The sequence below is a fragment of the Barbus barbus genome (genome assembly GCF_936440315.1).
Source record: "Barbus barbus genome assembly, chromosome: 7".
Taxonomy (NCBI): domain Eukaryota; kingdom Metazoa; phylum Chordata; class Actinopteri; order Cypriniformes; family Cyprinidae; genus Barbus; species Barbus barbus.
In genome coordinates, this window is record NC_136735.1 from 5236146 (window position 1) to 5259591 (window position 23446).

At 38.9% G+C, this 23446-nt stretch overlaps 3 protein-coding genes across 4 annotated transcripts; 2 read left to right on the top strand and 1 right to left on the bottom strand.

The window, feature by feature from the left end:
- Positions 1-1129: 1129 nt before the first annotated feature.
- On the bottom strand, positions 1130-9460 carry LOC306873323 (B-cell receptor CD22-like). Of its 2 annotated transcripts, none has more exons than XM_079422547.1 (11): positions 9162-9460; positions 8832-8886; positions 8206-8532; positions 3248-3511; positions 2795-3049; positions 2443-2700; positions 2081-2347; positions 1893-1992; positions 1755-1812; positions 1598-1669; positions 1130-1512 (listed from the first exon to the last, which is right to left on the bottom strand). In XM_079422547.1, the coding sequence occupies exons 1-11, from the start codon at positions 9162-9164 to the stop codon at positions 1438-1440; spliced, it is 1734 nt and encodes a 577-aa protein (XP_079278673.1). In that variant the 5' UTR covers positions 9165-9460; the 3' UTR covers positions 1130-1437. The 2 variants fall into 2 exon arrangements, with proteins under 2 accessions (XP_079278673.1, XP_079278674.1); XM_079422548.1 differs by having other exon boundaries at positions 8832-8947; positions 9162-9283.
- Positions 9461-13359: 3899 nt separating this feature from the next.
- Positions 13360-15965, top strand: LOC306872243 (guanine nucleotide-binding protein G(I)/G(S)/G(O) subunit gamma-5). The gene is made up of 3 exons (XM_079420736.1): positions 13360-13649; positions 14636-14784; positions 15601-15965. Exons 1-2 carry the CDS (start codon positions 13440-13442, stop codon positions 14759-14761), a joined length of 336 nt encoding a protein of 111 aa, XP_079276862.1. The 5' UTR covers positions 13360-13439; the 3' UTR covers positions 14762-14784; positions 15601-15965.
- Positions 15966-22929: 6964 nt separating this feature from the next.
- On the top strand, positions 22930-23424 carry LOC306873123 (nanos homolog 3-like; the record flags this gene model as incomplete). Its single annotated transcript, XM_079422173.1, has 1 exon — positions 22930-23424. The coding sequence occupies one exon, from the start codon at positions 22930-22932 to the stop codon at positions 23422-23424; it is 495 nt and encodes a 164-aa protein (XP_079278299.1).
- Positions 23425-23446: the final 22 nt, after the last annotated feature.

Below are 23446 nucleotides of genomic sequence, written 5' to 3' on the forward strand. Positions count from 1 at the left end.
AACACATATTGTTTGGAAGGGTTTCAAGAAAAATTCCCCTAGCTCATCCAAAAACAAACTCCAGCATATTCAGTTATCAGACACGACTGGAACTTCAAATGGGACTGGCTTCTATGGTCAGATGAAACAAAAAAAATGAGCTTTTTAACAGCAAACACTTAAGATGGGTTTGGTGAACACAGGGATGAAAAGTACCCCATGTGTACAATGAAATATACTGCTGTATTTGTGATGTTGAGGGCCTATATTTCTGCTGGAGGCAGAGATGGGCACTCGAGTTAGTGACTCGGACTCGAGTCGCATTTTTATAGACTTCAGATTTGACTCGGACTCGACCTGAAATTACTTCAGACTCGACTCGAGGAAAAGGACTTGTGAATATTTTAAAAGCAACTCGAGTCTTTTATCCTTAAATACTTATATAACTGATTTTCAAAAGGCGGACCGCTTCCGCACTGTATCTATATGATACAGTTGTTCAAAAAAAAAAAAATTTGCACATGGATTTAAAATCATTAAAGATGACTGTTGGTTTCGACATTTTGTTCTCATACTGTAGTATTAGAGAGTAAGTTATGCAAACACTAAACATACAAATGGCAAAAGGAAAAAAAACGTTCACAATGATTATCTTGTCACATAGAGGCATCTACTATGTGCTCAGTGTAAAGCACTGATTTCTCTGCTTTACAACAACATATGCATTGCTTCAAAGATAAATCTAACACGACAAGTCAAGGGTCAAGAGCACAACCAAAGTAAACACTGATCCCCATGATGGTGACATTGTTTTTAACCAATAAAGCATCAACATTTAAACCTCTGATAATTCTCAATAAGAGCTTCTGTATTAATCTGACAGAAATAAAGTCAATCATGAGTGAAGCTGGGGATGCTGTTTGTGGAGTTGTTTAATCCTCCTCTGCTGAGATCATGAGAGATTTAATGTCTTTTATTTCAGCTGATTTTATCTAAGGCTGTGGCTGAAGTCAGTTGTAGTTCTTGTGTTTCTCTTTTCTTCAGTGATTCTGTTTGTTAACAGCAGGTGTTCATCAGTGTCTGAATTCACTCATATGTTCTCAATCACTCTGTCTAGATATGCCAAATAAGTCAATGAGTCAAATGCAAAAAAAATAAATGTGTAGAACTTTTATTTTACAATGTGCTCAATGTACAATGTACTTTATCATTGGCATGTTTTCCTTTTGTGCAAATATGTTTAGCAGATACAGCTGGTAAAGAAGTGGATGAAGCACATTTTATTATATAAAAAAGAAATCATAGTCAGAAACTACAAAAACATGTTTCTTAAAAGTGCTAAAATGCAAAAAGCAACCTGTTTAATTCTAAGCAAAAGAGAGAGTGGAAATCTTACTAATGTTATAAGTGAAACTCATAGGAGAAAATAAATAATAAAAAAGTCATATAATTATTTAATCAGCCATCAATGTCTTGATATGTAAGATCCTGAGCTTCAGGTTCGTCTGTGTTTTCACAGGATCTCTTCATATTCTAGAGAAGAAGTGAACATATTCATCACTAATAAGATCTGATGTTAAACATCCACATGATAAACAGCAACAGCAGAGGAACTCACATCCAGTGTGTCGTATTCAGAACATCTGGACTTGGGCTCAAGGCTCATGTAGGCGTCCTCAGGAGACTCCAGCTGACGACACACAATGATGAGAGATTCATTCTCCCTCCAGAACTGACAGACACAGATGAGAAGATACACGAGCAGATTTACTCACCGTCTTATTGTGTCCTGATCCTCCGTGCTGTTGCTCTGCTGATGGAGTCGCTCGTTTCCTGAGAGAGAAGAAGAAATCAGCGTGAACACAAACTGACTCTGAATCTTTCTGACGGTCCAGACACAGAGTCTCCTTCACCTTCTGATCAACAGCCCGAAGAAGACCAGCAGAATCACAGACGTCAAGACAACAGCTGCAGTGATTCCCACTGTGACCCTGATCAGAGATGAGCTGCTTTCTTCAGCCGAGCAGACGAGAGGAAGAAGAACTGTTACTCTTTATATACAGACAACGAGCTCGCTGAGATCCACAGAGATGATCCTCACCTTTAACAGAGACTGAAACAGACGCTGATCTCTGAGATCCATGTTGATTCTGAGCCTCACAATACCTCTGAGCCTCACAATGACTGGAGTTAAAGCTGGAGATGATGAAACTCTGTCCAGATCCAACAGCTGAGCTTTGATCCTCCTTAAACCAGCTGAAGTTCAGAGCAGGAGGGTTTGAGTCACCGCTGCAGCTCAGAGTCACTGAATCTCCCTCCACTATTTCAGGAGATGAATTAAGGGTCACCACAACATCCTTTGGAGCATCTAAAATATAAATGAATCAAATATGCCATCAGCAATCACAAAGCACACAGGAACTAGAGGATCTGTTCTCAGTTCTTGCACCAGCGTTCACTTACACATCACATTCAGCATCACAGCATCAGACTCTTTCTCTCCATGTTTATTTCTGGATCTGCACTTGTATTCTCCACTGTGATCAGAGCTGATCTTTGAGATGCTGTAGGTTCTTTCAGATCCTACAGACTTTCCTTCTTTAAACCAGCTGAAGTTCAGAGCAGGAGGGTTTGAGTCACTGCTGCAGCTCAGAGTCACTGAATCTCCCTCCACTATTTCAGGAGATGAATTAAGGGTCACCACAACATCCTTTGGAGCATCTAAAATATAAATGAATCAAATATGCCATCAGCAATCACAAAACACACAGGAACTAGAGGATCTGTTCTCAGTTCTTTCACCAGCTGCACCTACACATCACATTCAGCATCACAGCATCAGAGACTCTCTCTCCATGTTTATTTCTGGATCTGCACTTGTATTCTCCACTGTGATCAGAGCTGATCTTTGAGATGTTATAGATTCTTTCAGATCCTACGGACTTTCCTTCTTTAAACCAGCTGATTTCTGCAGAAGGGTTTGAGTCACTGCTGCAGCTCAGAGTCACTGAATCTCCCTCCACTATTTCAGCAGACGGACTGATGGACACCGAGACGCTCTTTGGAGGATCTGAACAGACAAACTAGTGTGTAACGACAGTAAAACATACACAATTGTACTCAACTCAAACCATGTTTATTGCTGTTGCTTTGTAAACATTATTAACAGAAGCAGTGAAACAAACTGATGGTTGTCGATAAATACTCAATTTTTTCCCTTTAGAAAGACCTGTGAGATGTTTCAAAATAAAGCTCTCAGCTAACTTACATCCTGGTCTAACTGTGATTTCAGCAGATGTGGATTTGAGTCCCTCATGACCACTTATGGTGCAGGAATATCGTCCTCCGTCCTCCAGCTCGACAGACTCCAAAACAAGTATGTTGTCCCCATGGCGTTGACTGTGCAGATGCCCATCTTTCCTCCAAATGTAGGTTGGTACAGTCATGGAGGGGATGCATGAACCACAGACAAACATAATCATGTCTCCCTCCATCACAACATCAGACTCAGCCTTTACCTCCAGCTCCGCATCTGGACCCGAAAGAAGAAGTCTATGCTTAATATGTGTATATCAGCAGTAACGCATTACAAGTAATGTAAGTTATGTAATCAGATTACTTTTTCAAGTAAAGTAATACATTACCTTTTATTTATATCAAAAATAGTTTGATAGTTGCTTTAAAATTAAAGGAAACAAAACACAGAATTTCTGAAGAAAGTAAAACATTTCATATGTCCATCCATATATTATTGTAAAAAATGTAATAAAATATTAAGTTCAATTCATTAAACATGCTTTAGATTATTAAAATGTAATTAAACCATTAAAATGCAATGTTAATTGCATGTAATGTTAATTAAAATGTAAAACACTTTTTAAAACGAAGTGCACCCAATTGGGAGAGGGAGTGAATCTGGCCAGCTTGTTTTTTCTCTTACTTGGAGGGTTGTTCTTAAACCGCACCTAAATTTAAAGTGCACGTCGCCCAGCATTCTCGGACAGGTGTTGGTCTTCCACTGAGACTGTAACGGGCTCCCCAGTCTACTGAAGAGTGAAGATCATGGCACAGTTCTGAGGTTGTATAAAGCTCTATTGCTTAGCTTTTTTTTTTTGTGGGGGGGGGGGGGGGGGGGGGGGGGGGGGTATTTTAGTGTATACTCAAATTTGTGTATCATTCATTCATAATTATCATCTTTTATCCATTTACTCCTAATCTTTCATATATTATGCACTGGTTTATGATTATTCTGCTTGTATGTGTCTATTTTTGATTATCATTATTCTTTCATGCATTGATCCATGATTACTATTAGTATTATTTATATCAGCTGTGTGTACCAACAATAAACAGCTGTAATTGCTTGATTAGTATGGTGTACGGACCTTTTATTGACACCTTCTCTTGCCGAATTAATACCACATACGAAAGCATACTAAAACAACCCTGAATTTGAGAATAAAACCAAAAAAATTAAAAAATTAAACATATTTCATATTTTTTATAAATTGTATGATTTCAAATTATAAGACACAATTTTTGAGTACAATTCAATTTAAGCATTGAAAAACAAAATTATGGAAAAAGTAATCCAGGTAAATTTTAAATAATCCAGAAAAATTCAGAATTCCAGAAAAACAGAAGTACCAAAAGAGAACAAATTGTAGTAAGCATATGCTTAACTGCTTTCAAAGAAGCCAATTAGTCACCAGAAGAGACGGATGGCAGCGTGTAAGTGTTGTAATACTTGTTCGTAGATCTGTTGTTTAAATTATTTACTTGCTGCTAGGAAGGAATACTTATTTTCCTACCTATTTCTATTCTGCATTTTCGTTGAGGTTTATGTTTTTGATTTCAATTACTGGTAATTACAATAATTTGTGCCTTGGCTAAGAAGAAGCCTGTGTGATTTGCATTGCTCCTTGTGCGAAGTGTTAGCTTTGTCTTGAGCTATTAGCACTCCTTTAGGCTATTGGCTGGGCTGATCAGAAGCTGGCCACAGCTGTTTTCACTCTAGTCTCTTAGGCCTCGTTCACACGAAGACGGGTTTCGCTGTATACGCATACATTTTTTACCGTATAGGTCTGCTCATTTCAAACAATTGGACATACTCAACCCACTCTCCCCTATGCAATTGCAACTCATTTGAATCTCATGCGATTACTGTAACAGCGCCTATAAAACTCCAGATTTAATTTACCGTCCCCCTTGCCAAATTCTAGCCACCTTCCTAGAGGAGCTGGACGGGCTGCTGTCCTCTTTCATGGAGGATGGCACTCCACTCTTAGTCTATTTCAACATTCATCTAGACAAGCCTTATGCTACAGACTTCCATTCACTCCTAGCTTCATTTGACCTCAAACGCCTTACCACTACTAGCACGCACAAATCAGGCAACCAACTTGATTTAATTTACACACGCAATTGTACTGCAGATAACATTCTGGTACAACCACTACATATCTCTGACCATTTCTTCATTACATTTTCATTACATTTTGCTACCCAGGTGCCACCAACCCCCTTACCGGTTACTTTTAGATGAAACCTACGCTCCCTTTCCCCCTCCCTTCCTTCCTCTGTAGTATCCTCCTCTATTCCCTCGCCTACCCATTTCTCATCTCTGGATGTGAATGCAGCTACTGACACTTTATGCTCTACCTTAACCTCTTGTCTAGACGACATCTGTCCTCTCTCCTCCAGGCCAGCACGGGCTGCCCCTTCTAACCCCTGGTTATCAAACTCAGAGCGGCAGAGAGAAAATGGCGCAAATTAAACGATCCATCAGACCTGATTAGGTATCAGTCTTTGCTTTCATCTTTCTCTACTGAAGTCCACACTGGCAAATCCTCATATTTCCACAACAAGATCAACAGCACTCCAGACATGTGTAATCTCTTTAGAACCTTTAATTTCCCCCCTCCCCCATGCCACCACTTCTATAACAGCTGATGACTTTGCCACTTTTTTCACAGACAAAACTAGAACAATCAGTAATCAGTTCTCACCTCCACACACACAGGACCTCCAACCAACCACATCCACTGCTCAAACTCCCATCTTCTCCTTCTGTCCCCTCACCGAGGCGGAAGTATCCAAACTTCTCCTCTCCAGCATCCTACAACATGTCCTCTTGACCTCATCCCCTCACACCTTCTCCAAGCAATCTCTCCCACACTTTTACCAGCACTTACACACATCATCGACACATCTCTCCTCACAGGCATCTTCCCCACTGCGTTCAAGCAGGCTCGGGTAACCCCACTGCTCAAAAAACCTACTTTAAACACTTCTCTTATAGAAAACTACAGACCTGTCTCTCTCCTTCCATTCATAGCGAAAACACTTGAACGAGTTGTCTTCAACCAGGTCTCATTGTTTCTTTCACAGAACAACAAACTGGATGCTAAACAGTCAGGTTTCAGGAGTGGCCATTCAACTGAGACAATTACACCATCAACTTCGGTCAGAAATCTTGGTGTAATCTTTGATGACCAGCTGACCTTCAAAGAGCACATTGCAAAGACTGCTTGATCTTGCAGGTTTGCACTACACAACATCAGAAAGCTAGGGCCCTTTTTGACAGAGCATGCTGCACAACTTCTTGTCCAGGCCCTTCTCATTTCTAGGCTGGACTACTGCAATGCTCCTCTGACACAATCAAACCTCTACAAATGATTCAGAATGCAGCGGCACGACTGGTCTTCAACGAGCCCAAAAGAGCCCATGTTACATCTCTCTTCATCTCCTTGCACTGGCTACCGGCTGCAGCTCGCATCAAGTTCAAGACATTGATGCTTGCATATAGAACGACCACAGGCTCAGCACCCTCCTACTTCCACTCACTATTACGAATCTACATCCCCTCCAGAAGTCTGAGATCTGCTAGTGAACGACGCCTTGTGGTACCATCACCATCCCTGGTTGGTGGAATGATCAAGTCATCTTTTTTGACACTACTTGACTTCCTCCTAAACTTTAATAAAAAAATAAATAAAAACTTCCTCTTTCTCTTTATCTTTCTCTCCTTCAGTTGCTAGCTTGTACTTATTTGAACAATGCCTGAGACTTGGTGTTACGATCACTTCCTTTGTCTGATTGTCTCTTCAAGATGAATCGCTTATATATTCCCCAATTGTAAGTCGCTTTGGATAAAAGTGTCTGCCAAATGACTAAATGTAAATGTAATGCTTTTTAAGACTTTTTTTCTCCTGTAAGGGGTGCCTGGCCCCAAACAGTTTGAGGCCCCGTCCACACGAAGACGGGTTTCTCTGTATACGCATACATTTTTTACTGTATAGGCGTTTCGTCCACACGAAACCGGCGTTTTCGAAGAGTGAAACCGATCATTTTTGAAACCGGGTCCCAGGGTGGATAAATTTGAAAACGCCGGTTTCGTGTTTTCGTGTGGACGGCGAATCCGTATATTTTCTGAAACGATGACGTCATCAGCCCACGTCTCCACCTTAATCAGACACCACTACGTCACATAACAGCGACAACAACAACAACAATGTCAGACTACGTGCCTGTGTTCGTGCTGCAGAACCTACTGAGCTCATTAGTTTTATTAAAGCAAAATCTTCTGCTTTGTGTGTTAATTTATATTCAGCGCGCAAGGTTTACGCACATGGTCCAAGTCTTCTTCTCTGTTTTTTTGTGTATCTCTGTGGCAGAATTACAGCGCCACATATTGGTCTGGCATGTGTACTACATCGTTTTCAGTCAGTTTCAGTGATTCCGTGTGGACGCAGATATTTCCTGAGACGACTCCGTGTTTACGGAATTTGAGGCAAAAAAAAAGATCGGATACGGAGAAACCCGTCTTCGTGTGGACGTAGCCTTAGAACCCCTGCTGTAGTGTATGTGAATGTAATGCAATGCAACATAAGTTGATTTGGGACATGCCCAAGGCACCACCAATGTATCTTTTTCTGAGACAAGATCTTCATATTTACATTTTTCTAAATGCTACACTATGTATGCTATCTTTGGAGTGTGTAACGTAGTTTTATGCACAAGTTATATAGTGATGATGGTTTTATCATGCACTTAATTATTCAAATGTTGTTAATTCTGACAAAAGTTACATTATGTAGCTTTAAGCAACCCAAAATATTTAGTGGTTGATTCTTAAATGGTTATTGTATAATCAGTTCAATTCCAGTTCTTACATTGAAAGGTAAAAGGTTTTTATTCACATCTGTCATCTGGCTCTCCACTCACCTGTTACTTCTAGCTGGATTCCCCGATCGTTTGTCCAGTTTTGCCTGGAAGTGGTGCTGAGCACAAACCGGAAGATGCCAGCATCACTCTCTCTCACGTCCCTCAGCAGCAGCGAGCAGTTTCCCGTGGCAGGCTGCAGAAACTCCACACGGCCTACAAACGCAGGGTCCTGAGAAACCCTGACCCTCTGCCCCGGAGATTTCGCATAGAGCCATTCGGCTGCGCTCACCTGCTCGTATTGAGCAGTATGTTTGCAGGGTATGAGCACCGTCGACTGCTGAACCACACACATTCTGCTGACGATATGAGTCACATCATACTGCACACCTGGAATACACACACTGCTTTGAGACACACTAAAAATAAAGGTTCTAGCATTACGGTTCCATGAAGAATCTTAAAACTCTAAAAACAAAGGGCTCAGAACTCGACTAGGGACTAGTTCATTATACAGTACACTGCAAATACAGGAAGCTGTAAACCGTGATCGTTTGACTTCAGCTGAAGTAACACAGGATGCTGTAAGAGAAGTTACTTTTCACAAATCTGCTGCCAGTAAAAGCAACTTTGTTTTCTGTTAATCAGAAAACAGTCTTCAGTAAAGACTGGTGTTCACATAATGTTACCTTTTGCCATGAGAGAGATCCAGATGAAGGACTGAAGCAGCAGAGCTGGACACACCTTTAAGACATGAGGTTTAACATACAAAAACCTCCATCAAACATCTGTCAGTCTTCAAACACTGAAAATGTACACAGGTAATTAATATGTATTCTGCTGTCATTATTCCTTAACATTTTAAAGAAACGCTTAATATAAGCATGTTTCCAGCATTACTATACATCTCATGCTGAAATACAGTACAGTGGACTATAAGCAGAGTAACTTCACCAAGATCAATGAAAGAAAAAACAGCAGTCATTTCAAATTACATGATTTAAAATGAAATATATTACCATGATACTGAAGTCTTCTTGACGAACATAAAAACAGCCTGTAGAAGTAAAGACAAACCCTGTGGTGAGACAAGATGGCCTGAGACCAGAATAACGTTTGTCCTCTTCCCCTGTGAAACTATGGTGAGAAGTTTAAAAACTCTGTTAAAAAAAAAAAAAACTGCTGACCACGCTAGTCTTAAATGGCATCATAACTATGGAAAATATACTGTAGCCAAATATCATTATTAGTCTTGCTGACCATGCATAATTTCCCACATTGTTTGTGACAAGGACTTGAATATAACTCAAAATGAGTAGACTTCATGAGTTGTAAATGATAAAAGGCTTACATCGAAGGAGGAGCCTGAGGCATATGTACACTACGATATCTTACACTATCAGGGGGAATAAAAAAGTACAAGAGCTGTCATTGGGGCAGTACCTTTTCTAAAGCTACACATTTCTACCATATTTACCCATAATGGGGGCATATGGTGATTCTATAATTCAAGGTACAATTATTTTTCAAATGGTTATATTTTTAATCATTAGTTACACATTTTTATGAATTTTCTTAAATTTTTATGAAGTGTCTTAAATAGCTGAAAATCATGATTTCTTGTTGTCCGAATTAGTCAGTGTATTTTTTTCCATCATGAATCATTGTGTAATCAAAATATTTTATTGTATTTTTCTTTTGGTAATATTTTATTCATTTTATTTATGAAAAGCCCTAAATAGTCATTTACTTAATTCTACAATATTAAATTGTTAAAAAATAACTTTTTCTTATTAAAACGTGTGTCCATAAATCTTGCGTCAACTCTGTTACCGTACCATATTTTACCTTTAAATTGGTGAAATTTTCTCCCACAACTATATAGATACAGGAAATGATGTCACTTTCCCTCACTGATAAGATCTGAAGCACTGAAAAGCCTGTGTGCTCTCTCTGAGAACATATTTTAATCTAAAAAGTTCTTACACCAAGAGTTATTTTGCTGAATGTCAACACTGTTACCACAATATCAAAAAGAGAACAGAATGTATTACTTTTAATCATGTTTTCATTAATGTTCTACCAAGTGGATTTTTTGGTAAAAAATCAAATAAATTAAAATGATCAATTCTGTTACCGTCAAACTCTGTTACCGAGGTATAGTAACTATGCAGAGTAACATAATTGACAGTTCACCGGATAATTCTGTCAGTTCTGTTACTTTTCAATTCTATCATTAATAGGGTCAGCTCAAAAAAAAATCCTTGTTTAAAATCCTTATAATATTTCAACATTTATTTTCTCTTTTTTATTGGACATTGTATATAATACATATTCAGATGAAAAATATTTGCTCCAAGTGGACGGTTCTGTGAAGACATGAAATAATGAAGACATTATTTTTTTAAGGTATGCATAGGTGCAAATATTATCTCAGTTTCAAGTGTTGGAATGTGGACTAATGTCTAATGAAACCAGAGGGATTTTTCCAGTTATGATTTATTGTTATTTCTGCACATTGCCTAATTTGTCCATAACAGAGTTGACAAAAAATACCATAAGGCAAAGGTTTTTTTTGTATTTTTTTCATTAAAAGTAGAAAAAGAAAGTATATTTAAGTTTAATTATAGAATCACCTAGTAACTTAAAGGTAAATATTAGTACCTAAATGGTACATTTTTGAAAAAGTACCACCCCACTGAGGCTCTCAGTGAGCAGAAAACCTTTCAGTTACTGAAATTAATAAAAAATTATTTTAAATCTTAAATTTTCGTTTATTTTAATGATTGTAATATCAAACAAAGCTGTTACAGCGCTTTTCTGATTCTTGATTTCTGTGCATTTGATGCAGAGCTTTTGTGGTGGAGCAGGTGACAGCGGGATTTGTGGGAAAAAAAGGAAAACAAAAATATAAAGTAAGAAATAATTTTGTTACTTCTCATACAGAAATCAAATGACATTGTGCTGTTAAAATGACTGCTTGTGTATTGTGTTTGTGCATCTTTGTATGATCTGAAATGTCTGCAGACTGGTGAGGATGGAGAAGTCCACAGCAACATCCTGGAAATAATCCAGTGCCATGAATGAGACGCTCCATCACTCCACCTGCCCTTACTGCCTCATCTGGACCGGATGCTGCTGTGGTGTCTTCATCCTCAATGACCTCAGAGCCAGCGAGAGCATCAAAAGACATGGAGGATGTGATTTTATTCAAGTTTGTCCTGCTGGTTTCTGTTCATACAACATCAGTCATTGGAGCACGAGTTTCAGAAGCTTCAAAAGCATCGTCAAATAATTTCACGAAGAATCTGAAAGTTAGGCTCCATTGACTGATATTGTATGAACAGAAACCAGCAGGACACACACACACAACGATTGAACAGTGTGGATGTGTGTAAATAACGACTGAATGTATATGTTTGGGTGAACTAACCCTTTAAAGCCCCAAATAGAAATTGTATGAAATATTTGTAAGCATTTATATTATAGAAGTACCTTGAAGAAAGCAGCTTTGTTGAGCGTTTGTACCCAAGGCACAAGAAAAGCATTTACATTTTTTTTTTTTTTTACATTTAATGTTTTGTAAATGTACAATTATGCATTTGTCAGCTAGATTTTCCCACATGCGTTCTCCTGCTCTTGCTTCAAGATTGTGTGTGGTACAGGGGTGTCATCATGGTCTTCCTCATCCTCTCTTCCTTATCTATCTCAGGCAACGATAGCTTCGATGTCCCTTTCTCATCCATGATCAGATTCAGTCTGACTGCTGCAGTGAGGGACGTGATGGACGGCAGAGACAGGTGAAGCTGGAACCGGTGGTCTTCATCAGAATAAAGCTGCAGAACTGGCTCAGCTGTGTTGAGATGCAGTAGATGTGGGGTCACTGCCTGTAAATACATGATTGTTAGAACAATTATGTTTGAATAAAGCTTTTTCATGTGTTATTGACTGGTTTATTTATTGTCATGATTACTTTTATTTACATTTTACGCATTTGTTCATGTTTCCTGTTGTCAGTAAATAAAATATAATTGTTTCATTAACATATGCATTAATTCTTGACTGAAAATTGAGATGTATTCACCTTGGCTGCATTTGTCTAGTCATGCACAGCTATGGCATATGAAAAAAATATAATTAATTATTGGTCAGCATTTATCATTATTATTGTTCATAAGTGTTGGGCAACCAATGCATTCTGAAGGAATCTTAATTTCTAAGTAGTAATACTTACATTTTTGGAGTAAAATCAACAATCCTCTCCAAAGGTAAGATCTTTGAGCAGCTGATTGACACAGAAATTACAAACATGGAGGAAAACATACTAGGGTTGTGGATTTATTGATGCTTTGAGATGTGTGTGCGCCCGTCGCTCTTATTTTATTATTATTTATTATTACTGCAGAACATACAAGCTCAGGGAAAGATGGTAGTAGCTTTAACAATGAACAATCATAATGACACAAAAAAAGAAAGAAAACAACTATAATTGGTTTGCGTACATCATAGAATGAGATTATATACACAGGGACAAAAAGAATAAATATCTTTGAATAATCATAAAATTTATATAATCATAATGCATTAAAATTGCATTTGTTTCTGTTATTTATAAGCCTCAGGGATGAAACCAGAGGGACATTCAACAAGAAAAAGGAAAACAAAGGAGATTTAAGACAGTTTTGCATGTGGATGAACGATTTTGGTTTTTCGTAATAAAAATAATATATTTAAGGATGAAGCTGTAGGATTATATTAGTTGAGTTAAAAATATAAAAACTTAAATCAACCCTAAATTTGTTGGTTATACTACAATCATAAGGGCAGCTGTTTCTTCAACAAGTTTCTTCCAAAAATGAGCAAATTTCATCAGCATCAGAATATTTACAGATAAATGAATTAAACCTGTTGCTCATATCTTTTGTTTTTGCACTTGCTATAACGTTATAGATCACATGATAACGTAAACATGGCGGATCTCATTCATACTCAACGAGATTTGGCTGTAGAGTATGTACTCAATTAGCGCTCGTTAATTAAGTACTTCTTGAAACAAAAGTACCTACTCGTAGAGTATGCGGTTTCGGATGCAGCCATGACTTCTCACTTGCGAAAGTAATGTTGGTTATTCCACAGACTGTTAACAGCGTTGCTGTCTAGTCTGTGAGACACTGCACATGTGTTCATATACTTTTTTGGGGGAAAGTAGAAATGCACAGTCTCCTGTGAGGGCTACGTTTAGGTGTAGGGCAATAGCACATACAGTTTGTACAGTATAAAACCATTACGCCTATGGGATGTCCCCACTTTTCACAAAAACAAACGTGTGTGTGTGTGTGTGTGTGCGCGCGCGCGCTTGTTTCTCAAACTTCCGCAAACTCTCTCTGTATCGGTCAGTCAGTCGGTCAGTCATCATGTCCAACAACAACGCTAGCAGCAGCAGTGTGGCTGTGGCGCAGAAAGCCGTCAGACAGCTCAGACTAGAGGCCAAAGTACGACGAATTAACGTAAGTATGCCAGCTTCAACAGTAAACGTGAAAGAGTTTTGCATTTTGAGAGATTATGGATGAGTTTAACCGGTTTGAGTCACTGCTAGTGCTAACGCTAACCGACAAAACAACACTTTAAACGCGTTTTAACTCATTTATAGCTAAATAACTTTCGTTTTTTGACATCACGGCTTTTAAAGTGTTTTTTACTGCCAGAAGCGCATTTTAGGCGTGAAGTTCAGACAGCTGTTAGATGTTGTTTCTCTTGCTCATTAATAATGCAAATATATGCAAACGGACGCTCTGCTGGTGGTACTATGATACAGTGATGGTATCAGATTGCAATACTATGGTACTTCATTGTATAGTATGTTACTTTTAAGAATACAATTGTAAAACCTTGGAATGAATCCGAATTAAAATTTAGTTTTTGTGTGCATTACTTATGGTGACCCAAAAAACAGGGGGGTTTCAGCCTAAAGACCCCGATATGAAAATAATTTTATTTTTTAAATAATACGGTGCAATAAATTTTACTATTAATGCAATGTTTGCCAATGTCATTTTGTCTAAGTAGTGTTAACCTAGTTTTTCAGGTAAGCACTTTTTACATCCTATAAATTCTTCATGCTTCTGTTGTCTGACAGAAACAGATTTACATTTGTTTAATACTCAATAAGCAATCAGAGAACTTAGAGAAAAGCTTATTACAACCATAAATGTAGGGCACGGTACTAATAGATTTAAAGAAAAACTTGATCACAGTACATTAAGACAATTCTCTAAAAGTATTTTGAAATGTGATGTTTCAGTGTGCATATTATGTATTAAATATTAAAATTTCCAGAACAGAAACCTGAACATTAGATAAGGCTAGGTCCAGAATTCTTGTTTTTAACCCGTTCAAAATATAGACCGGAATAAAACTGTTAAGATTGCTCAGAGGTGTGTGCACTGAATGCATATTATCGTTTAACATGTCATCTTCATTGTAATTTCTGTAGGTTTCTCAAGCTGCCACAGACCTGAAGAACTTCTGCCTGCAGAACGCCCACAAAGACCCGCTGCTGGTGGGTGTGCCGTCCAGCGACAACCCCTTCCGCCCACCCAAGTCCTGCGGCCTCCTCTGAACGACTGCTGTCTGATCACATAGGTTACCAACAACCTCCTGTCCTTCTAAAGCACCGTGGATGCGTTCAGTGAATGCATGCGCAATCAAAATGTATCAGCCCATCCAAGATGTGGATGAGTTTGTTTCTTCATCAGATTTGGAGAAAGGTAGCATTGCATCACTTGCTCATCAATGGAGTGAATGGGTGCCGTCAGAATGAGAGTCCAAACACCTGATAAAAACATCACAATAATCCACACCACTCCAGTCCAACAGTTAATGTCTTGTGAAGTCAAAAACCGCACGTTCGTAAGAAACAAATCCACATTTTTACCTTCAAACTGTGCAAAAATGTGTCCATAATATTGTTACCTCCAGTGAAAGGCATCTTGCCTGAATCAGGAGAGAAATATGCACAGATCAAGTACTGTTTACACGCAGTTCTAAATAACTCAAGTAAATAAGTGGATTTTGATGTGAGAGGACAACAGCAAATGGACTGTTTTACTAGATGAAGAGTAATTATGGATTATGGACTCATATTTTGTGACAGTTTAATGTTGAAACGCCTTTAGGTGGATTTGTTTCTTACGAACGTGCGGTTTTTGACTTCACAAGACATTAACTGTTGGACTGGAGTGGTGTGGATTATTGTGATGTTTTTATCAGGTGTTTGGACTCTCATTCTGACGGCACCCATTCACTCCATTGATGAGCAAGTGATGCAATGCTACATTTCTCCAAGACCGTTCTCATGAAGAAACAAACTCATCTACGTAATGGGTGGGTGTTCTCTGCAAATTTTCAATTTTGGTCTACTCATTTAAATATGCTAATATATGCATTCTGTTATTTCAGAGCTGGTGAAGTGTATCAGATGACGTGGCTGCCTTCAAGTGTCTGTTTCTACCTTTACACTACTCCATAAAGACCTCCTGGAGCACTACACAAACACTACTTAGCATATACAAACACTATACTTTGCATAGCAAAAAAAGAAATATTTCTACTGTGTTCGTTTTCTTCATCCTCATTTCATATCTGCACAGTTGCTGTCTATTTGTATGAACTGTATTATGAGTAATAATATGTTGACTATGCTGAATTTACACTGTATGGTACAATCAAACTGTAAAACCCATAACACACCCCATGTTTTGAAAGCAATTTTATGTACCAAACACTATTTTATTTGTAATGCGTATTTTATATATATATATATATATATATATATATATATATAAAAGACTTCCTTGAAGATTGAATGAAGTTCCCCTGGTTTATGTGGAAGGAAAGAAATAATTAAATTATTAGAGTATTTTTCCTATCAAAAATTACATGACATTTTTCTACTAGTCGTTTATTTGGTTTGAAGATCATTTGTAAACATGCTTTGTGTCTTCAACAATACATGTCTTTATCCGATGCTCATTTTGAGTCTCGGCTAATGATCTGAGGAGTTGAATCAGGTGTGCCTGATGAGGACGATATACAATATGTGCAGTGTTGAGGAAACCCTGATCACCTACTGAATGTACCTGTTACATTTAAACCTTTTTATTTCTTGTTTCAATGACTTTTTGCTAAACTGACTTTTAAAATAAAGTGTTATTGATCATTTACCTGTTGTCTTTTGTTGAATGGGCTTTAAAATGCATCTTCACCTTATATATATTATAATTGAAGTGTGTTTTGCATCTGATATGGGGTTGTTGCTCACAGCTGCTGGTAAATAGACAAGCTCTCAATCACTGATGAGATGATTGAAGGAACCCTGCAGATGAAGTGCTTGATTAAATGAAATGAAGTCACTTGTGATCTCAGCTTGCTCCGTAACAGTCCATGTGAACTTTTTTTGCTCTGGTAAGACATACTGTACATCAATTAGAATATTTGTATATTCACATATATATTTAGGAACTGAATTGATGTAGAAATCCATTTTTGATAAGTTACTTAATGTTATAAATTGCACAAATAAGGCCAAAAACTGAGCTAGTTTGCTTTGTTGCTGAAAAAACTGACCAGTATTTTCACAATTACTGCCTTTTATTTTTATACACTGAAAAGGAAAAGCTGTATATTGCATTAGATGCCAGTGTTTATGCTGCAGTGATTTTTAATGTCATGCTGTTGTCACAGTATCTCCAGCGGCTGAGCTTATGGCGCACAAACGGGTTGCAAGATCCCCAACATCCCATATGAGAGCTCAGGACTGCTCAGGTACTGATCACACACACCGTCAGCATGTGAGGCAGGTGATGCACAGGCTGAGTTTGTGTTTCTGTGTTTCAGAGATGCTGAACTCTGTGATTCTGCCTCTGTGTCCTGATGAAAGCACTCACAGCTTCTCACACAAGATCTCCAGGGAGGAGCGCAGAGACCTCACCAGCTCATTACAGGTGCACAATCCCTTGAGCCTCACTCAACATTACAGGCGACGCGCACAAAACCATCAGCATCTGCATATTTAGCATTAAGCTTTGATATTACTTTTATATTAGGTGCTTATTTTATTCTCCGGTACTATATATCTCACACACACCGCTTTTACTGCATTTAATTTAGTGCCTTTTATATTAAATTATATTTTGGGACTCCAAAATACAAAATATTGTAATTAAAATTAAATGTTATTTTTATTATATTAATGATGTTATATTACTTCATAATTAGCATTATATTGTAGATGATATTAGATTTTGAGACCTGCTGGAAAAAGAGAATGCCCATCTCAAAGGGTTTGTCCCAGTGTATATAAATATTCCTAATTATTTAATTGTCATGATTTTATATGTGTGTATATATATATATATATATATAACCTCTAATCATATTTTATTAAAGTGTTGGAACCTCCTCAAAACCACATAGTACATCTCAAGGGGCATGTCACAAACAATATATAAATAATATTCCTGTTTAATATGTTGTGATTATATATTAATATTTTCTTATATTTTAAGACTCCTTGAAATTGATTTATATATCTCTAGGGCTTTATTCCAACATATAACTATTCGTTATTAATATTTAATTATATTACTAATAGAATAGAATGTCTGACTGTATTTTCTTTCTGACTGTATATACAGGAGCAGCTTATAAAGAAGGACCTCCACATCTCCAGACTACAAGATACTCTGACCTCTGAAAGAGAAAAGGTTCATCTCTCTCATTATGTTAATATTTCGTCTAACTTATAACTGCTATAATAAGGTGAGGGGCAACAGAAATCCAGCGATCATGGTTCAGGTGTGTGTATGTGTCTGTCTCTCTCTCTGTGTGTGTGTGTGTGTGTGTGTGTGCGCGCGTCTTCCTATGTGTATGTGTCTCTGTCTGACTCTCTGTGTGTCTATCTGCCTGTGTGTGTCTGTCTGTCTCGGTGTGTGCGTGTGTGTGTCTTCCTGTGTGTGTCTCTGTGTGTATGTCTGCCTGTGTGTGTCTGTCTGTCTCGGTGTGTGTACGTGTCTCTGTCTGACTCTGTGTGTGTGTGTGTGTGTGTGTGTGTGTGTGTGCGCGCGCAGTGCGCGCGGCTGCAGGGTCGCTGTCACCAGCAGGGGGCGGAGCTGAAGCGTCGCGAGCAGCAGATCCAGCGCATGAGAGAGAAGCTCTCGCAGCTCACTGACAGACACAAACCCCGCGGCGTCTGTGAGACCCCAGTGTGACCGCAGTCAGTGTTGGGGAGAAACTACTGGCATGTAACAGGATTACGTAATTTAATTGCAAAAATGTAATTGTAATCCGTTAGAGTTACTGAAAATTAAAAATTAAAATTAAATGTTACTTATGAAAATGCACTGAAAATAGTTACATCTGAATTTCTCTCTTACGCTTGATTTCTTTTAAGAATTACATTGACCGCTCTAAAATATGAGACGCCAATGTTTCAGGAATTTAGGACCCAGAATAGGACACCTGTTTATTCATTAACTGTTTTATTTCCTATTTGGGTTTATGTATGATTTATTTTTTCCCAAAGATAATATGCAAAGATTTGATTTCAAAAACATCATGGCTATTAAACTATTTTCTTGTCATGATTTTAAATCCGTATCTAACCTCAGAACGATCACAAAGTGAAAAGAGCTACATGCTAAAGTCTGTTTTTGTGGTGACTGTGCTTTAAAATTAATTAAATTATTATATTCTTAATTCAAGTGATGAAGGATTTTTGAAAGTCTGACTGTAGTGTTCAGTAGGTTAACCCTGCCTGCTTAAATGTTTGACAATGACAACTGAGAACAGTTTTTGATTACTTTTCAAAATTTATAATCAAATGTAATCAGTTACTTTAAAGTAACTGAAATGGTTACATTACTTATTGCTTTTTAATCTGTAACCTATTACATTTCCAAAGTAACCTTCCCAACACTGACCACAATTCTGTCCTTTCTGTATTGATGTATTTGCCCTTGTTAATTGGTCGTAATTTATCGTAAATGAGATCATATGCTACTATTCCTAGTAGGTTTCTAACTTATACTATACACAAACGCCACATAACATTTCACTGTATCAGGACAGTTTGACTGCGCAATGACTGCATGATATTCCCTGTCAATAGCCATAGAGATAATAAATGTGTTGCCAAAGCGAACAGGACGGAGAGAGCCTGGCTTCAAGACCGCAAGAGCTGATGGGAGGTACGACAAACTCCTGATAGCCTGTACAAAGTGCTTATCAGAAACATTTGTTTTATTACCAATACAGTGCATTGACAAATCATGCATGTGTATTATCATAAACAGTTTGACTTTAGCACATTTAATGCAAAATGTGTGAAAAGAGAAATGACCCCAAAAACCGAGGTGGCTCAAGAGCTTTGTGTCCCCCTGCAGGACAGAAGAATCACTGCGGCTGCTGTTGGACCGAAGGGAAGCCGAGCTCAGAGAAGCCATGAAACTACGACACAGCCTCACCACACTACTGCACATGCTCAGAAATAACATGGAGCAGGTGAGAAAGACAACTGTGCATTCACTGGAGAGATTAAATGTATGGCTTATGTCCCAGTTTACATACTATGCACTAACAGTATATACTTGGTAACAGGCAAATACATACTTCTGAGTATGAATTGTGCATATTGGGGTGCATCATATATCCAAACATTTTTTAATTAGACACTACGAGACAACAACAATACAGAACTGGAAGAAGAGACTGACGACAACGTGCTGGTCCAATCAGAGCAGTGCCTTGGTGATCATGTGACAGGAGGTGTGGTCCAGGAGTGGACGCAGGTCCAGAAAAGACTCCGGGAGCTCATGCCAAAGAGTAAGAATTGTTTGTTTTGAAACTGGCAGGTTAGAGGAGGCCTTACTGACTGATTCTACATGTGTGCTCAGGTCCTGTTGCTCAAGGAACAGACCAGGAGAAGCTGCTGGCTCATCTGGAGGAGGACCTGGAGCAGAGCAGACAGCTGATCCGAGCGCAGCAGCAGTTACTGCAGGTCAGGCACCAGATCTGCAGTCACCTCAGACCTTCTGTTTAGGACAGTAGCTGGAAGTGATCTCTCTCAGGACAGTGTGACTGCGCCCCTCCCCGCTGTGCTGATGGACTGCTACTATCTGGAGGAGTGGGAGCGGCTGCAGGACCACTGGGAGGAGTTTAACAGGCAGAGGCGGAGCTTCCAGCAAGAGAGGCAGGCCTTTACTGAAGCTGCTATCCGATTGGGTCATGAGGTGAGGGAAACGCATGCTGATTTATACGCGTATGTGGGTTTATCCCTCTTGATCATCTTTTTTTTTGTATGTGTTTTTAAGATATTTAATGCTGCATGAAGTCAGTTCTCCTCACTGGGGTCCGGGCCCCGCCAGGGGGCCTTGTCACACTTCCAAGGGGCCCGCAAATTAGCTTATTTAAAATAAAACAAGCTTTAAAATAAGCTAATACAATAAGAACAAAAGTCATTTTAATTCGCCACCTCAAGGGTTTTTAAGTTCTTGAAAAGCCTGGGTACATGAGAGACATTTGAAGGTGTGCTTTCTAGACCAGGAAAAGTCATGGGGATTGATAAAATATTAAAATCATGGACATTTTTATAATTTTGTCAAGCTGTTAAATACTGCATCAGGTGGAAGTTGATATTTGTGAGTCAAAAAGCAAAAATAGTTTGGTAATTAATTGTAAACCTTAAATAATTCAGGAATTGTGGAATTAAGTTATTTAAAATATTTTATTGTTAGAAAATTGAGAAATTTAAAATGACACTTCTACTTTCTGGAAATGTAATTTGAAAATAAGCAGCTTTGTCATTATAGCAAAAATCACTCTACATATCACTCAGCTCAAATTACTGATCATAAGACATTTTGAAGATTTATTAAATGGCTTTTTGCTACAGCAACAGTTTACAGTGGCCACCAGAGGTTTGTGAAGCATAAAAAAAAAAAACACAAAGTATCATTAAAAATAGTCCATCTTTCGTATGAGCTGCTTGATAACTTAATTTTCCTTTTAGTTTCCACAGAAGAAAATAGAAGCATATAGGTTGCATAAATAATGGAATTTAATGTTGGGTGAATTACTCTCGTATAATCCTAATTGTCTACAGCAATTAATCTGCGTGTGTGTGTGTTTCAGAGATGTGAGTTTGAGCGGCAGAAAGCATCCCGTATGAAGTCCGACTTCTTCAGTCTTTCTCCTGTCAAGAAAACCTCGCAGTGGAACAGGAGAGAAAGCACAGCGCTCAGCGACCTACGTACACACACACACAGCACAGAGATTGTTTACAGAGCTAATATAACACTGTAATCCAGCAGTGCGTGTGTGTGCAGGTGCCGCCGTACCGGAGCAGCTCTCTCTGTCTCCATGTGCCACACCATCATCTGAGGGGTCAGAGGTCATGCCAGGGTCCCGTCTGAACATGGTCATGACCCCCAACACCCCTGAGCTGTACTCTGCTCTTAAACTGCCCTACTACAGGTCTAATATCTGACACTGTACCTCATGCACCGCTCGTTTCAGTGTACAGTTGAACTCAACAGTGTTATTTTGTGTCTCAGGTCAGAACGGATCCTTCAGTCACCTGATGAACGCAACATGGACTGGCCCTTTTAGTTTACACACTTCAGTTTCATGAGCTGGAAATAGTTTTTTGTGAAGAATCAGTGTTTTCAAAGATGCATTTTTGATCAAATTAAATAAAGGTATGCCATATGGATAGAATTACCTTGTATTGTTTTCTATTTCTTACATATTAGCATCTCTCACAAATGCACACATCAATTGCATTTATTATTTTGTACACTGCAGATGAGACCGGGGCTAGTTGTCACAATGCCTGTGTGTACAGTGCTATACAGTATTCGACTCAGAAGTCCACAAATACTTCCCAGTGGGTTTTTTTTTTATGTTGGTTTCAGTTTGCTGAAAATGTGCTCACCTTCAGCTATTCGAGATGTAGATGAGTTTGTTTATTAATCAGAAATGTAGCATTCCATCACTTGCTCTGCAGTGAATGGGTGCCGTCAGAATGAGTGCAAACAGCTGATAAAATCACAATCCACACTACTCGTCCATTAATGTCTTGTGAAGTCAAAACCCTCGTGTTTGTAAAAAATAAAGACATTTTAACATCAAACATCACTTCTGGCCAAAATATGAGTCTATAATTCATAACACTTCATCCAGTCAATGGCACCCATTCACCGCAGAGGATTGGTGAACAAGTGAGTAATGCTACATTTCTCCAGATCTGTTTCCATGAAGATGCAAACCTTGGATGGCCAGAGGATGACTACATTTGCAGCAAATGTTAATATTTGGTTGAACTATTACTTTGAAATAAGAATATTACTTCCACTATAAGATGAGAATATAAGGATCATAATAGAAGGTTGAACTGAGTTCTTAGGAGTAATTTTCATTAAACACTTTGTAAGTTGCTCCATGTTGTCGCAGTTTTACAGGTCCTCTTTTAACTTCCTACAGTATTTCATATTTCAAAATGCGGTCTTCTCCAATCAGTGTCAATAAAGAGCGGGCTCTTGTGTTATACGAGCGACTCCAGTCCCCAGTTTTAAAGTATTTTTACTTAATTTCAATCTCATCTACCAATCGTTTTTGTTTCAGATGACACTTGGCAAACTCTTCGTGTCCTAATTGGTCTCCTGCCATGACGTCAGCCCTTTAAAACCCACGCGTGCTCAGCCCGTGCTTCACGGTCCTGTCGCGAGTGCCATGGCATTTTCTCTTCTCCATTACATCTGGTCGGCGCGTGAATCGATGGCGTCTGGAAATCAAGACTTTCAGCCTTGGAAGGACTACATGGGTCTGGCGAACCTGATCCGAGGTATGCAGCGGCGACGAACAGAGCAGCCAGATGCGGCCGATGACCCCGCCGCCGCCTCCACCCCCGCGCTCCCGGAGTCTCTAAGCGGACGGGCGCGAGCGCACGCGACTCTGAGGACGGAGAAAGGAGACCCGGAACGCGGCAAGAGCGCCAGCAGCAGCCCACCCGAGAAAAAGTTCTGCAGCTTCTGCAAACACAACGGAGAGAGCGAAGCGGTGTTCACCTCACACTACTTAAAAGACCGCACCGGAGCCGTGATGTGCCCGTACTTGAGCCAGTACGTGTGTCCCCTGTGCGGAGCCACCGGAGCCAAAGCGCACACCAAGAGGTTCTGCCCGCTCGTGGACAAAACCTACAGCTCCGTGTACGCCAAGTCAACATAGCGAACCGGAGGTCTCCTACCCG

Coding starts and splice junctions, on each gene's coding strand:
- LOC306873323 (XM_079422547.1), bottom strand. Junction 1,993..2,080: donor TGTTTCAGTCTCTGTTAAAG/GTGAGGATCATC, acceptor GCTCGGCTGAAG/AAAGCAGCTCATCTCTGATC. Junction 1,670..1,754: donor GATCAGGACACAATAAGACG/GTGAGTAAATCT, acceptor GTGTGTCGTCAG/CTGGAGTCTCCTGAGGACGC.
- LOC306872243 (XM_079420736.1), top strand. CDS start 13,440: ATGTCCCCACTTTTCACAAAAACAAACGTGTGTGTGTGTGTGTGTGTG. Junction 13,650..14,635: donor CCAAAGTACGACGAATTAAC/GTAAGTATGCCA, acceptor TAATTTCTGTAG/GTTTCTCAAGCTGCCACAGA.